Here is a 17,856-nt window from a genome sequence, read left to right as displayed (position 1 = left end):
CACAAAACCCAAATACAGCAGGGGGTGCCATTCATTTTGAAATAATCTGAAGTGCTGTAACTGGTTGGGATAATAACAGTTGCAGTCAAATTGGTACATCATGTTTGTACATTATAATACTAGGTTTGACTGGTAAATTATGCATGAAAAGAAATTATTGCACAATGGATATATATATATAGACACACACACACACACATACAAATTAATGTTTTGCTTGTTGAGATCTTCCTTATGTTGCATGTTGGTTGGGTTTTGTGGTAAGATCAACTTTAAGGCACTGTGGTAGGACATCTTGTTACTTGATGACATGTCTAGGTTTTCCTACCAATATCATGCTTAGTCTTTTGGCCAACAGGATCAGCAGCAATTTAAACCTTTTCAAAGGGCTATACAGAAAAATTATTTTTCAATATCAAACTTTGGTTTTAGGTTACAGACACTGAAGTAGCTTGGGTGTTGAGTAAACATATAAGAACATAGACATTAAAAATTAGAGAAAGCTATTAAAGTCACTGGTTATATTTCATTAATCCGTCTTTTAATCTTTACTGCACCAGTGGCCTACTGGTTAGAGCATCCGCTTCGAATGCAGGAGGTCATGGGTTCGAACCCTGGCGAGTCATACCAAAGAGTTCTAAAAATGGTACTAACAGCTGCCACGCTTAGCACTCAGCATTAAGAGGTTAGTGTTAGGACTGGTCGTCATGATTCCCCAGTGAGTGCTAGACATCACTATAAACTGCCACACCGCAGACATTGTAGCAATATAACTGCTAAATTTTTAAAGCTACGTTAAAAATCCAAATCACACAAACTTTTCATCTTTGTTAGGAACCACGGTAGCTCAGGTTAGTGTGTCTGACTCACAGGTGAATGGATGTGGGTTTACATTTGACCATTGGACTGGGTGAGCTACCGTGGTATGCCCTTGGGCAAGGCACTTTACCCCAATTGCCTCGCTTCTAAAATAAACTACGTGTTGCTGTGCCGTAAAGCACCAAACCAAACCAAATTCATCTTTATTAAATTACACCAGCTTTATGTTCCATAATCATATCAGATTGATTGCTAATATCTACTTTCTTTTCTGTTAGGTTTTAAATCATGGACGGAGGTGTCATGACTATGCAGCCACCACCAAATAAACAGTATCACCACATGGTACGCATGCCAAACTATCAGCGGCCCCCATTGTACATTCCCAATGCAAGAACACCGATGCCACCTAAAGGCATAACAAATGCTCAACAGTCGGATCCCGGAGTTGCTGGAGGAAATCCCTTCGATGGTAAACGCATGAGGAAAGCTGTCCACAGAAAAACTATTGATTATAACACGACAGTAATAAATTATCTGCAGGTAATATCATATGAGCATCTTCTTAGATTTGTATAAAAATTGTTATTCTTTCATTTACTGTATGTTTTCAACATTAATGTACAATTAGTCGCCAATAATTCCTGAAAATATTATTGCCAGTTGAAGAGTATAAATAAGAACTAAAACAATGCACCTGCATGAATAAATACATATTTATGTATAGTGTTTAAATGGCTAGAATTGAAAAATATTAGCACCATGAAAGCAGCATTTATTTAGTCCTTGCAGTATATTTTTATAAATCATTTTATGGTTGCTATTAACTTGGAATATTAAAAAGGAAATTTAAAATTGGGCCCTTCCCCTCCTTAATCCTTCCACCTTGACTATGTCTTTAAACCCTCCCCCCAATTCCATTGACATTGGAAAACTCAAAAGTTATTGCTTTCGCAAAAATAAATTAGCCCTGATGGAAATAAAGGAAAAAGAAAACTGTATGAATAAGAGCTCTCCAAATTAATTTAAAACCGAAAACATTTATTGATTGTTCATGTACATAATCAAATAAGGAACTATTGTAACTCAGGTCTCAAAGGAATGGACACTGTATGGGCTGATAGCATTATCTTTCAAGGATTCCAGATTTGCTCAAAATTAAAGAAAATGCTTCCAAATATGGGCCAAATTTGAAAAAAAAGCTCAGTATATTTTGAAGTCTTACCTTGATTTGCTTATTAAATTTCTCCTGTATTCAGAAAATGTATTCCTTTGAGCTCAGCTTGACTTGAGATGTGTGCTAATTGTTCTAAATCTTTATGAATATGTGCACTCTTAAAGCAATGATGCTTGAGAACATACACATTTTAGTTTCAAGTTCTGGAGTTAAAAAAGTACTCTGCACAACATACGATTTTTATTTAACTGTTAACCCATAAAGTTCTTGTCTGACAAGTCATGTCGGCAATAGCAGTCTTGTATTACTTGTTGCAACATCTGTCTTGTTTCATTGTTTCAGTTAGGTATCTGTTTACACCTCGGTATTTCAGCTGATAATAATGGTTCTTAAACTAATTTTTATTAGCACATTGGGCCCTGGAACATGAATTCATTCATAGTTTGAACCTACCTTGCATTCATTTTGGAAGTTTTACACATGTGTGTTTAAAATATGGGCTATCTAGAAAACTCAAAAAGGCTGACTCCCAAAATGTTTCATCTTCAAATAATGATTTTATTTGGCAGATATTGGCTGATGATAACAGTGCTGACAATGTTTTAAAAATTTTGAATCGATTGTTGGAGCTGCGAAAGTGTTACTGTTAACACCATTGAATGGTTTTGAAGCTTAAAATGATGCTGAATACAAGTCTGATGGACGGAAACAGACAGCATACCAACCACTTTATCTGCATATTGCTTGCCAAGGTTCCGATATGATAATCCTATCTACACCTTGGTGGATCGAACAGATATATTGGTGCTTTGTCCTAGGGACATCTTTTTGGATTTCATGAGTGGCCTGTCTTAGTATGTAATGCCAGCTAAACCATAGCATGGTGCATTGTACATCAGCTGAAAATGACGGAGGCAATTGACCTACAAAAGGATACTTTGTAAGTTAAACATGGAAAGTATGACTATGTACCAGAGGGAAGCCATTACAGGTTTATTTGAGTCAACAGTATTTGTGCAATCATGGACTGGCAGTGGAAAATTGCTTATTTATCAGTCCATTCAAGTTGTGTGCTCCTCTTGTCTCAGTCATGTAGGAACAGTGTTCAAGTTTGAACAACTTAATTTTGATTGGATGTGGTGTCTTGCCGCCACATAGAGTGAAATTCATAGACCTGAAACGCCAAGGTGTATATAGGGTTATCACATCGGAACCTTGGTAACGAAGATGTCTTATCTCTGGTATTTTAAAATTTTAAATGATGAAAATACAGAATACCAAGCTAAATTATTATGCATTGTAATTTAAAAGTAGATTGCAATTTTCATATCTTTTCTGAAACAATTCAGCCCTGTGGGATCATTTGCTACAAAATTATATAGCACACTATTGGTTATGATAAATAAGAATCTAAAATGAAATTAAGATTAAGATATGTATTTGATAAAAATACCTGATGGAAGGAGTAGATTAGGGCACTGATGGACTTGAAATTATATTACATTTTGGAACGAGAGCAATCTGGTATAGTCAGCAAAGGACTGATTCAAGAAAGTGAAACTTTGACAGAACTCATGATAGTAACCACTCTTATTTTGGAGAAGAAATAAGCAAGAAACAATACCTACAAGATGTGGAAAATTGAACATTACCATAAAGGACATTTTCCCAGGTCAGGGGATTTAATATTGAAGTATGGTCATTTCCTCCTTCCCTCCACAATTTTTGTCTACTTCTGCCTCATTTTGATAAGGTGGGAGCTCTCCCAGTTAGATAAATCCTGGCAGCATTTCTGTTGTTCAGATATCAGAGTAGTTCATGGGATGGCTGAATGGCTGTTGTCTGTTCACTAATTCTCCATGCCATTCGTTAGCATAAGTTGGCATTACTACAACTGAACTACATGGATAATTAGTCTTTAGTCAGACCGAAATAAAAATGGTGCTAATGTCGCATCCAACATGGCCATCTAAATAATCTTGTTATTCCGACTGTGCCCTCAAGGTCATTGCACGATGGGTTTTTCAGCCAATGGCTTATTATTAGCTGGTCTTGAACAAGAATGGTGTATGTCTGACTACAATATGGCCATCTTAAAAATCTTATTACAGCTATTTCTCTTTGATAGTCATAGCAAGATGGGTCTCCCCCACCCCCCAAGACTTCTTACAATGTCCAGTTAGTCCTAAATAACAATGATGCAGATCTTGCCTCCAGCATTGCCATCTTGAAAATTTTGTTACTGCTACTCCTCTTTGATTGTCATAGCAAGATGAATTTTTCACCCAAAGACTTTTTATGATGTCTAGTTGGTCCTAAATGAAAATGGTGCAGATCTGAAATGTAATACAGTCAGGGTGGCAGCCATCTTAAAAATCTTTCTACTTGTAGATGGAAAGTCATCAGCATGGGGTTAACAGGAGTCCACTGATGGTGTCCATTTCATCTTGAATGAAAATGATGCATATATGTATATAGCTGTCATGGCAGCCATCTAGAAAATTTTATTTTTTCCCCTCCAGAATGGATAGTCGGTGGCATAGAGTTTTCACAGAAATACTTCTGGTCAGTCCTAAATGAAAATATTGCTGATCTTACAGCTACAATGGCCACTTTGAAACTCTTGTTAAAGTTACTTCTTTTGAAATGATTGTCATATATCAACATAGGCTTTTCTCCAAAATACTTATAATGATTTACAGGTGTTCCTAATAAAAAATAATACAGATCAAATGTCCAGTACAGCTATCCTGGTGGCTGTCTTGAAAATATTGCTATCGCTAAAGAATATCATAGATGGTTTGAATAAAGTGTAGCTGAAAAGAAATTCTGTCATTGTAAATATCAGCACAGCTAATTGATCAACACATTTTCCCACAAAGCAGGTGGCTGACGCAGGACTGGCAAGTCTTTGAACTTTGCTGCACACCTATTACATGTGTACAGAGGACTCCTGCCTCCGTGATTTTTTGCGTCCCAGATCAACAATTTGCGTCCAAATACGCGTAATTAAGCGTTTCCGAGATCTCTGTTTCACTCTTGAGGTGTAACATAAGTGTAACTGTGCATGATTTAATAACCAAGCATGGGGAAAACACCAAAGTTGAAATGCCAGTGCTGAAAAACTCGTCACAAAACTAACAATTATTATTATTTTACATATGTATTAAGTGGAGAAGTTTTAGCTGTTACATAATAGGACGTATGTACTGTAATTAATGAAACTTTTATAATAATAGAAACATTAATAATAGTAAATTAACAGTAATGATAATAATAATTAAACTAACTGACTAGTCAACTTGCATTTAAATCTCTCAGCTTTTACATGTCCAAGTGAGTTGCTGCAGTTTACCTTAACAGCACAAGCATGTCACACAGTTTGGCAGGTCATATGGCATATGGTTTATGTGGGTTGAGCCATAAAAGAACTAAAAGCCACAGAAAATGCATATATTTTGAATTACATTTGAATCATGCCCAAAAATTATACATCAGTGTGTTCTCCTTAAAGAGAATCGTTATAGTATATATTGGAATTTGGTGAAAACTGAAGCAGGCTGTTTTACAATGGTTTTTCAACCAAGTCTCACTTAATAAGATGTAAGAAGCCATCAATTATTCCATTGTTTATTTGAATGTGGATTTAGATGCAGTGGGATCAATGGTCCCAGCTTTTGGTTAGATACAATTGAAGGAATATTGCTACTCTTATTTTAAAGGACAGTGTTTAAGAAGTCATAGATGTACATTGGCAATATGTGTATACATTTAATCACGCTTTTATTGTCGCTTCCAAAACTTCTAATATATGAAGATTGAATGGCATTGATATACCCTTTGTAAAAGTTTTTAAGTGTCTCAGAAAATTACGCCTTCCTTTGAATAATGCTCTTTTTCGTTCATTAAAAAAATAAAGCAATAAAAAGTGGTTTTATCATTTTTATTATCATCTCTAATTCCACTCACATAAATTTGAGAATATTCTAAAAAATGAATAGTTTAAAATTGCTTCCCTTATTTGCTCTATATAATAACTGTACATGACCTGTTTACAATAAAACAGATGGATTTCTTCAAATATGTACTTTGCCTCACTGATTCATTATAATGATAAGCTTGTTGGTTAGCAGACCAGTCTATACTTGTAAAGATTTTGATTTCTGTAGTGGTCTTATAGGGTGGGTCAGGAAGAGAGAGAGATGGATATTGAAGTGTTAGGTAAATATTGGACTATGGCTGTTTCTTCCTCCCCCTCCTATTTGTTCTACCCCCCACCCCTTATTTTTGTGATAAGGGGGGGAAATTCCCCCTTATAAAATCCTGGAAGCATCTGACAATGTTTTCTGGGGATACCTGGATGTTCTATGTAGACATATGTCTTTCGTCAAGAGGTTCCTTTAAAGACTTCGTCCCCTGTACCAGGCCTGCACATTATGGATTAACTCCAAAGATATGATACTTGACGACTGCTACGTTAACTTGGGCACTACACTAGCAGTTAGTTAACTAACATTAGTCTGGTTTAGTCTATAACAAAGGACACTACGCGTGTGTCGTGTAAAATTTAAGAAACCATTATCCAGCTTAGTGTTTTTATGTTAGAACAATCTTTACTTTTTAAGCATTTGTGGTTATAGAGGATTAAAGGTGAACAGTGTCGCTGTTCTTCCAGTATTCATAGGAGTGCTATTTTAGAACATTTGGCATATACTTTAAATATTCATGGTCACTGGTCATGTTCTGCAGATGGTTGTTCATGAACGTGCATATGTATAATAAAATCTTTTTGTGCATTATGATTATGGTCATAGATGACAGGTGATAACTTTTAGCAGAGCGTTTAAGACCAGTTCTACTGTATTGTCATTAATTTCCAACTCATTTATTTGTGCTCTCAATAGTGGTATTGACTAAATTCTTAACTTCGTGACTTAAAATTTGAAATTACCAATAAGTAGGCTGCCACCTGGTGACTACAGTTTGATAGGTACTTGAAGTGCATGTATTTTAAATTATATTGGCTTTTTGGGGTTTATTCTTGTTAGATTTTTATGAAATGAGTAACAAGGTGCTTTCATCTTTCTTGCAGAATCGCGTATGGCAGAGGGATTTCCGTGATTCCAGAGTGATTCAGCCAGATGGTCTGTACCATATAGAGGTAAGAATAGTATCTATAAAGGCAAAAAGAGCTGTATCATATACAAACGAGTCCATTGCTGTAGTAGTTAATAATGAAGGTGGCTTTCTCGGGCATGAATAAAAATGTGATGATCAGTAAATGTACGAATGATGTTAAAGAATAGTGATAGCTATTGCTAAATTATACAAGAATCTTGTTTAATAAATTATTTTTTTAATTTGATGGACATTACTGCCTATGTTTTTACTTGGTACTAGGGAACTAAGAGTTAAGAAGCTTATTATAGTAATTATGTTGGTAACAAGACTGAACTTCTTGTTAGGCAAAAAAAAGATTTCTAGTTGGCCGACCATCCCTGTTTCTGATTACCGACACTAGCACTTTCTTCCCACATGATTAAAAAAAATAGTTCATGAAATTGATTTGAGCACCTATCTGAGCCAGTTTTGCCCAGTACTTTGAGGTACTTAGTACATTATATATATAATCATTGTAAATATATTGTTTGTTTTTTTTAAACTAACTACCTACCCTAATTTTGAAAGCGGTACAATAGGAAACATACAATATTTTTGTTTGCCTTATCCTTAACTAATTGCTAATCAGATTTTAAATTAACTAATCTAGCTGTTAACATGTATATACATAAGACATGACACTTGTTCACTTCAATATAGGTTCATTGGATAATAGCAGTAACATTATTGCACCAGGCAGTCACAGTACCAGTAGGGGGTCACATCAAAACTTGTTAGTGAAATGAGCATGTGAAGCATCACTTGTAGTCAAGACATTCACTATTCAATGCTTATTTTAACATACACATATTTACATACTGTGGTTTCAATTATTTTCTGTGGGTACTACATGCTTCAGCCCATCAAAGTTAGCATATTTATATGTAATTTAAGTTTCTCAGTCAACCTCTACAAATGATAAAGAATACAAAGAGAATAAAACTTTGCTGACAACAAAAGGTGATTGCATAAATGATTCAAACAGTGCTGCCACCTGTATGAGCTCATATTAAGCATCTCTCAATATTATTCCCTTGCATTGTGTGTTTATCCATGTGCCCAACAACAATGCTAAGCCAGAGGTTATTAAAGCTTGTACGTATTGCATGAGCTCTTACTTCAACCTTGGTCCATAAAGTTACACCATCAGTACTTTATAATCGTATTATGGCACTAGCACAGTGGCTTGCGAGAGATAAAATTCATTGAAGATGCCTGCTAATTTGTCAGAAGCTGCAATCATGAAGCAAGTGCTTGCTTACGAGGCAGCTGATGTCACTAGGAAACCGTAGCTTTAGCCTTCATCCAGGAAAGGAAAGTGAGCAGAGTATCACTGTTACACCAATGAAATCTGGGATAGCCAGATACTCGGTTGATAATGTTGTTGCCACTACCACCTGGAAATTTAGCAGCCAGCTGAGTTGTAAGATCAACAAGAGACTGTAAAAAGTATGCAAGACATGATGGTAAATAAATAAAGCAAGGTGGACAAGAATTTTCCAATTTGCCCAAATCACCCCAGGTAAACATTTGATGTTCACAAGCATGTTTGACAGGGAGGTGTAAGATTGGATTAAGAAAGTGAGAATTAAATGTGATTCGTGCTAGGAATAATATGGTAGAAGCAGAGACTGTGACTGCCAAGTATACTTGCAACCAGCTGGCATGTTATGGTAGACACATCAATAAAACTAAATATTTGGCTTGGTTACTACTTAGCATATTGTGATTTGTTGAGCTGAAAGATATAAAAAGCAAAAAATAGCTGCCCAGTGACTGATGAAATGAAAAGTTAATGGAGAAAGTTATTCTGTACCATCTTATGATAGATTGGGATTAGAATGGGTGTCATTTAATGCATGTGGCATCTGAATGATGGAAGTTGGTGAATCTAAATAAGTGTCAAAGTCTGGATTTCATGACAAGAGGCATATTACAGTTTTACAACCTATAATGTATCCTGGTACTCTCCTGCCCCCCACAGATAATTTACAAAGGGAAGACTTGACTGATGGCAGCCTGCCCAAAGGTTTAGTTTTACACAGTGCATGAGATGTGACTGGTACATATTCAGACTGGAGCAATGAACAGTCTGTGATTCATTTTATGGATAATGTCATCATTCCAAATGTGAACCAAACATGTTGCCAGCTTACCCTTGCTCAGGCAGTGGCAATATATTGGTCCCTCTTTTATACTGTCTGCCTTTCTGCTTCGGGAAAGTGGCCTTATTAGAGGGTGACTATATTTGTGAGAAGTGAGTGTGTGTGAAGTAAGAAAAGCTACATGTAACTTTAAAATATTTAACTTAATTATCAAAATCTTCTTCTTGTCTAAAGAATAGACTTATTTCACGTGAATATAAAATAATTCTTAAGCATGAAATTGTATCGTGTTGTCTACAGCAAACCCATTCAGAAACATTGTCATTTCAATCTTTGTAGAAGCATTGCTAAGGAATCAAGATCATTCACATTACATTTACTTTATTTCCTTCTGCTGCAGAACATTCTCCTTATCTATTTCAGTGTTGATTATTTGTGTGTTTCCAACATTAAATATTTTGGTAAGAAAAATTATTGAACTCTCGTTACTGTCGTCAACTCAGATAGCTTTAACTTTTCTTCTAAAGGAAGTATTTTCCATTTACATGATAACATTTTAAACTTTTGTAAGTACATATTCCTATATTGCCAATTGTACTACAATCTAATCATGCAGATGAAACTTCTATAGAGTAGACATAATGCCTTGTTTATAAATGAAGTGAAAAATGACTCACATGATCTTTGCCAGGTTCTGTTTTATTCATGGTCATTATTTTTTTTTATTGAGTCCACAAAGCTATATTTAGACATTGTTGACCAAGCTATGATGTTGACAGTTACCTCCGGTCAAACTTGTCAGAGAGAAAAACTTGACAGCTGTGTGAAACCAAAATCCTATCACAACATTGTTGAGCTCATTGCGCATAAAAGCCTTTGAAGATAATGGTATAATAGTAGCCTTAGTGGCATGTGTTAAAATATACTTTAGCCATCAATTTTTGCTTCAACAAAAACCTGACACATTTTTAAAAAAACATAGGAAGAGGTATCAGATTACGTACCTTACCATGTGAGTTTAATGCATGTGTTAGATCAAATGTGGCTGCTTGTGAGGGGTACATTTTGCATTTTTGGACCAATATGCCTGGTGCATGCCTCATCAGTTGGGTGGCCACCCACAAGGGATACTTTTGTACTTTTATACACAAGTTTATCAGTCAATCAAGTCCATTTATGCTGAATTGACAATTGCAGTTTAGGTCTTCCCCCCCCCCCCCCCAAAAACAATATGTGTGTTTCTGGTTGGCCGAATGTTCCCATTTTTCGTTGCCAACCCTAGCACTTTTTCCTCCTGGGGTTTAAAAAAATAATCCTGAAATTGATTTTTGCATCTAATTGAGCTGGTTTACCACAGTGCTTGAAGTGCTGTGTGCATTATTTGTATATTAATCATTATAATATAAAAAAAATACGAACAAAAACACTGCCTATCTGAGATCATTTTAAAACCAGTGCAACAGGAAACACACACGCATATATATATATATATATATATATATATATATATATATATATATATATATATATATATATATATCTGTGTGTGTGTATATTGATTGCCTTTTGTAAACAATAGGACATAATTTCCTGTGGCTTTAGAAAAATCTGTGTAATTCTGCTATTTAACATTACTTTCTTGACATTGGTGTGAACCAGGAGACTTGATGGACAAAATGTTGTTAACAGTGGTTTTGTCTGAAATTCAGTTAAGCATGTACTTTAATACTCTGCTGTATTTAGTGTATGTACATAATGCTTAATTAGTAATTGTGCTATTTTAGTATTGTACAGCCAGTTTGTTCATTTGTATTGAAACACATGGGGACAAAATGAGATGTCATTTCAGGAGGATGTAACTTTGTCAGCAATAGTTGTACTTGAATGAAGAATCAGTTTGAATAACTATGAAATCTGATTTTGATAGGTTAGGGTTATCATACTTACTGTCATTTACAGTAATACTAATACTTGATGCTTTTTCGCATTTGTTACCATCCTTGCTATCATGACAACATTTTTCTTGGGCTTGGCCAATGTGGGTGTGTGAGAAAGCTTGCCAGTAACTTCCCATGGATCAGTAGTTCTTAACAGGATTTTCCTGGGTTCTTCCTCCACCAGTTACACTGGCTGCCATGTATAGCCTATGTTTCGATAAGAAATTGAGTTAAATCCAAATCAGCAACAACTTATAACATATCTAAGGAGCCGAGAGTAAATGACAACTACTTGATATTGTATACATGTCACTGCAGAAACTTGTTAAACTTTGTTTCTTTGTAGAAACTTGTGAAACGTTTTGTCATTTTACTTTTGACCCTAAAGAAAGTACATGTTCAGAAGTTTTGAAAGCTGTGGGTGCTGGGTGAAGATCCTTTTTTAACCAGTTTAGTGGCCATGTGCTAGTTTTGGCAGCCATGTGCACTGTCTGAAGAGATTTATGCTTAAGATGAATAAACATTATTTCAGATTTGACTAAGCTTGCTCCATTTCACATAGGTTGCATTTCACATTTTTAATGTGCCCACCTTAAAGCAGAACATTGTGTTGTGATGTCTGTTCAACTGTCTATTGTAGACTGGGTTTCTTCACATTGACTTTTGTTGTCCACCATCTATAATTCTCAAACTTTGTGAAACACTTCTTAATGGGATAAAGAATAGCCATATTGATTTTGGGCTCAAAAAATGCAAAGGTCAAGGTCATTGTGAATGAAAGAAAAACATGGTCTTTACATAGTAACTTGAGCAATCCACCATCTCAAGTTACCAAGCTTTGTGGATGGCTTGTATTTGGGATAAAGAAGAGCCCTGTCAATGTCAGGCTGAATATGTTCAAAGGTTAGGGTCACAGTGATTGCAAGAAGAAAAATGTTTTTTGCACAAGAACTTTAATTCTCCATCATCTGTGATTACCAAACTTTGTGAATGATTTGCACATGGTGTAAGGACAAATTCTATTCGTGTTGGAGTTATAAAATCAAATGTCGAGGTCACAGCGACAAAGGAGGAGATAAATGGGTCCTGCACATTAATGTTAGTTGCATCAACCAAATTATGTGGATGATTTACAATTCGGATAAGAAAAATGCAAAGATCACTGACCAAAAGAAGGGAAACAAGTTCCACACTCATTGTTCTACATTGCAGCCAGGCCCAAAATTTGTCTGGCTTGCACTTAGAGTAAGGAAGAAGCCTATCAGTTTCAGGGGCAAAGGGCAGGGTTGCTATGACTCGAAGACAAAAATGGTTTCTTTGCTAAAGTTTCACACAGCTGCATAGAAGACTATTAAACGTGGGGAGAGTCTGATATTGTACTATTTAGAGAACTTCTGGTTTAAGTATGTAAGAATCCACAGATTTAAAAAAATGGAAGGATTTTAAGTGTGATCCCTTGATTGTGACAATGTCACACACTTGGAATCAAAGTTGTTAAATTAACATACAGAAGCATTTGGACCTGACTTGCTAGCCATTGGAAATACTTGAATACAGAATGACAGAAGTTTGATGAAAGTTTGGTTACAGCTGAAAATGCTTGTTAAATATTTAAAGTTAACAAAAATGAAAAATAAAAGTAAAGTTTAACTACAAAAATAATAGAAAAGAAGGGAATGAGTAGCAAACGAAGGACTAAGGATCAGGGGCAAAACATGTCTGCATCGTCTGAACATCATGAAGCATAGAATATCCTGAACTTTCAATTTGCTGTCAGCTATATGTCAAATGAGGATACAATGTCAGATATTCAAGTTTAATTGCAAGATAGAGATCTCTAGGGCATCTGTTTAAAACTGCTCATTGCTGCCAAAGACATATAAATCCATACTTTTTACATGCAATCATGGGCATTTTTATTTCTCTTTCAAATACGTTCCCCGATCACATTAACATTAGGGATATAAGCTTGCTACCTCTCGAATCCAGCCCTACTAAAAGACGAAAATTTGTCTTTTCGGTCTGTCGCATATAGACCAAAGGGCAATAGCTCTTGCCCCTTACCTCCCCTTGCCACCGCCAGGTGTCACTAGTTTTTAAGCTTTGCTTGTACTGATAACATGTACATTATACCTCCAAACAATCCAAGCCATCTGTGACGTCCTGTCGTATTGGGGTGGGGTTCTCCCAATATAATTTAATTAAATTAAATTGAAAGTTCCACCCTGGCTCGTTAGGTTAGAAAGTTAAATTAGTGATGATGTAGATTTACAGCTCTGAGCCCCCAGTCAGCAATGCCGACGGTTAAATTATAGAGAACACGAAGATGAAATTCAATCAATAACAATTTAATAAATGTGATAATTTAAAAACAATAACTTCCAATCACTCGTCTTTCCCTCGACCAAGTGACAGCCTAATTCATCCCATGATTACAGTGTGAGTTCAATTTTCCCCCCTGTCCTTGCATCTACTCATCTATTCCCGCTGATTCTTCCTTCTTTCCGTCCCTCTAACTCCTTCTTTGTCTCTGTTTCCTCTCTACTATCTCCTCCAGCTTCGCTCCAGACTTCAACTTCTCCTTTCCCTCTCTATTACCTCCTCCTCCAACTCCGCTCCCAGACTTCAACTCCACCCTCTCCTTTCCTCCGTCTCTCTATCCGAGACAACGGGACCAAACTTTAACTGGTCTGTCCCTCAAAGCTTCTGTTTGAAGCTTTCTGTACTTAGACCTTCCCGCTCTAAGATTTTCCCACCAATAACGAATGGCTATTCGGAGTTACGCTAACCTCTTCTCTGGGTAATTTCTCTCAGCGAACTAACTTTTGCCGGAAAACTCAGGGATATCATTCTACCCAAATCAAGGTCTCCCCCCATCTCGATTCTGATTGGATGGCGCTGTGCCCCTGTCCAATCGTCTTAGCGGCCAGTTCAACCTGTCTGTCTGTTTGCAGGGGAAAGAAGTTAGGACACTCCCACTTCTTCAGGCAATTTCTTTTGATCTTGGAAACATTTCGACACCTAGGTGATAATTGGCTGTGTGCAACTCCAATGTCCGGTCCTTCGATTCTAGCCACAACAATCTTACGTAACGGATTAGTGCTAGCCTTCGGCAATGTTCAACATCAAACAATGACCCGTCAGAATTACCTTGATTATACATGTTTCAAACTGGGCTACTCTGGGTCAGGGTAAACATGACACCATCTTAGCGTTACATTGGACCATCCAAAGTTAAATTTGGATTTATTGTGTTGGACAATCATTCTTCTACAGGTTGTATACATTATTTTAACAATTTTTTTCAAAATTGAGTGACTTTGTCACCCTTACGGATTTCGTTTACTGAAGACCATGTTACACATGCTATCGCGGAACTTGTGTTATCAATTAAGAGTTAACGCGACACTGACTAATTTCGCTTACTCCGTTAGTAACGGTTGTGGTATTAGCGAATTAATAACATGCTGAATTGATAATTTGTGCTTTGTTTTCTTTTCTTGTGTCGTTTCAGTAAAAATGTCAACCAAATGCATGAAATGCAAAAAGTTCAAAGCAAAAGAAGACAACCATGACTCTTGTATTGTATGTACCAAGTGTACATCATCTATACCATGCAGCGTGATTAATACTTGGACAGAGCAAACGTGGGCTGATGTAGTCCAGAAGGCAGCAAAAGGGAGGGATAGACGGAATAAGTCGAAGAAAGATAGCATTGATGTCCTCGGTATACATCCGAAGACAGCCTCCATTGCGAGCCTTGTGGGGGACGTTGGGGTCCCCCCCTCCACCTAAAGTTCGTTGTTTGCAACCGTCATCCACAGTAACTTCAGCGGCAATGGAGGAAAATAATGTTGACAGGGTACAACAGTCCAACTTTGAACAGATGCGTTGATTGGTCCAGGAAACGACGACGCAGCTATTGACATCAGGCCAGATATTAGCCTTATTTCTCTCGCTCGCTTCCACAGCTTTTTCTGACTCTTTGGGGGAATGTTCCCCCAATTTTAGGCTGCCCAGTGGGCGTAAGTCCCCCTGCATGTCCTAGCATGGCCTTCAGGCCTGTAGGTCAGGACGCATGGGGTTTTTACCGGATCCATCGGATCCATTTCTTTATACAGCGGAGGGATGATTGGTGGACCAGTGACAAGGGATCCTTACAATCAAATGTGCAGTATAGATCCCAACCCAATGCCAGGAGACAACAGTCTAATCAAGCTAGGAGGCAACCATACAGAGGCAGTAAGAAACAAAGTTTCTCTGTCTTCAAGCCTCCTAACTCTAAAAATTGACGTACCCTCTCCACCACCCGCGGACAGCCTACCTGTGGGCGGCTGCCTCCTGCAATTTCAGGACCACTGGACCACCTTTTCTCCTCAGAACGATTGGGTGATCCAGGTCATTTTGGAGGGACTTCGGATTTCATTTATCCAACCCCCTCCCCAGTCCTCCTCTCGTCTCTTCACGGACGTACCGTCCGATCAGGAGAAGGATATCTTTCTACATCAGGAGATACGGTCGCTCATAGGAAGATGGGCGGTGGAGATTGTGAAGAAAAAAAAAATAAAAAAATAACTGCAATCGCCGGGGTTATATTCCAGGCTTTTTCTTATCCAGAAGACAAAAGGCAAGTTGAGGCCGATCATTGACCTGAGTCGCCTCAACCATTACATTTTACCGCCGAAATTCAAGATGGAAACAGCGAGATCAATCCGTCTTTCCATCCGGTGGGATGAGTATGCCGTCAGTCTAGATATGACCAATGCATATTTTCACGCCCCTATCCACCCCGCATCACAGAAATTTCTCCAATTCGCTTACCGTGACGTGGTTTATCAGTTCCAGGTCCTACCCTTTGGCCTCAACATCAGCCCTTGCGCTTTTACCAAGGTTATGGATTGCGTCGTCACCCTGTTCCGCTTGACTTCATCTACAGGGATGGCAGTGTACTTGGACGACATCCTCCAGAAACATATGGTAAGTTCTATTCTGCTCAAAGGCAGAAACGATCGTTTAGCACTTTTAGATCATCTAGGCTTTCTTGTGAACTGGGAAAAGTCCGATCTCCGTCCATCCCAGCGTTTTGTCCATCTGGGTATGGAGTTTCTCACCGATCTGAATCTGGTACGGCTTCCTCGCGCTCGCGTAATCCGGATCGTCGAACTCGTCGAGTCCGTTTCCAACAGGATGTGGATTTTAGCGAGAGAATTCTTGCAACTCCTCGGATTATTCAATGCGGCGGCAGACTTGATCCGCTTGGCCGTCTTTTTATGCGTCCCTTACAAATGACGTTACTGGCAGAATGGCGCCCCTTTTCAAGTCTCCTCAATCAAACAATAATGATCACGCCCGAGATACGATCGTTCCTGCATCAGTGGCACAATCCCGGTTGGCTGTCGACGGGGATTCCTCTGGAGATGCCCCAAGCCGAGATAACGGTATGTACCGATGCCAGTACCTACGGTTGGGGTGCCCAACTGTTGCCGGACTTCGCTACAGTCAGCGACACGTGGGAGCCAGGGGAGAGGCCTCTCCACATCAACCTTTTATAAATGAGGACTGTCATCAATACCTTTCATTTCTGGAAGGATCAGCTCTCAGGAAAAACTGTCCTCATTATGTCAGACAACTCTGTGGTGGTGACTTACCTCCTCAAACAAGTGGGCACCAAATCACCAGACCTGTGCATTCTGATCTGGCAGTTTCTACATTGGTGTGACAACCTCCACATCAACGTACAAATCAGACACATTCCCGGCAGACTCAATGTCTTAGCCGACACTCTATCCAGGAAAGGTCAAGTCATTCACACGGAATGGTCACTCCATCAATCAGTCTTTCTTCGGATTTGCACACTTTGGGGGCGTCCGATGATCGATCTTTTTGCGACAAGGTGGAATCGCAAGTTGCCCACCTTCGTCTCTCCGGTTCCAGACCCAGAGGCTTGGGCCGTGGACACTCTGTCAATCAGCTGGGAGGGGTTGTGGGCATTCGCCTACCCTCCCACGGTTTTGGTACCAAAAATAATCCAGAGGTTAAGGGGTCAGAACTGTCGGATGATTCTGATTGCCCCTCTCAGATGGAACAAGTCCTGGGTCACCGATCTACTCGATCTAGCGATAGATCTACCCAGGAAGATTCCAACCAGCCCAAATCTTCTCAAACAACCGCGGTCACAGGTGTTCCACCCCTGCCTGGACCGTCTTCTTCTTCACGCTTAAGGCTCTTGTCCAGGCAGCCTTGCGAGACGAACAATTTAAACCTTCGATTGTGGAGAGAATCTCAAGAGCAAGAAGGCCGTCCACTCTGAAGGCTTACGAGGGAAAGTGGCGTGTTTTCAGGGACTGGTGCCATATCAATAACATCGTCCCTTTGAGTGTCTCAATCCCTCAACTGGCCGACTTTTTTTTCTGGCTTTTCGAGGAGAAACAGTTGGCCCCAATTACTATCAAAGGCTACCGCTCCATGATATCAGACACATTCCACCATCATGGTAGCTGTCATATTGGGCATAACAAAGATCTATTAGATCTTTTAGCCAATTTTGATTTAAACTGACCAAAATCCCTCACCCTGTTTCCAAAATGGAATCTGTCCTGGGTTTTAACATGGCTCAATTCAGACAAATTTGAACCTTTAGCCCACACTTCGTTAAAGC

General features: G+C 38.3%; 1 protein-coding gene across 1 annotated transcript in view; it reads left to right on the top strand.

Annotated features, from left to right (window-relative positions):
• The window catches only part of LOC149781517 (uncharacterized), a 98,672-nt gene that overhangs the window by 2,948 nt on the left and 77,868 nt on the right, over positions 1-17,856 (top strand). The window contains exons 2-3 of the mRNA XM_089935599.1: positions 1,098-1,362; positions 7,089-7,157. Coding sequence (XP_089791725.1) covers positions 1,108-1,362; positions 7,089-7,157 — 324 coding nt within the window. The 5' untranslated portion in view covers positions 1,098-1,107. The remainder of the gene's footprint in view (positions 1-1,097; positions 1,363-7,088; positions 7,158-17,856) is intronic.

The sequence above is a fragment of the Sinohyriopsis cumingii genome, chromosome 15, assembly GCF_028554795.1.
Source record: "Sinohyriopsis cumingii isolate HCF-2022 chromosome 15, ASM2855479v2, whole genome shotgun sequence".
NCBI lineage: Eukaryota > Metazoa > Mollusca > Bivalvia > Unionida > Unionidae > Sinohyriopsis > Sinohyriopsis cumingii.
Note: the sequence above shows the minus strand (reverse complement) of the source record. Positions and strands in the feature narration are given on the sequence as shown.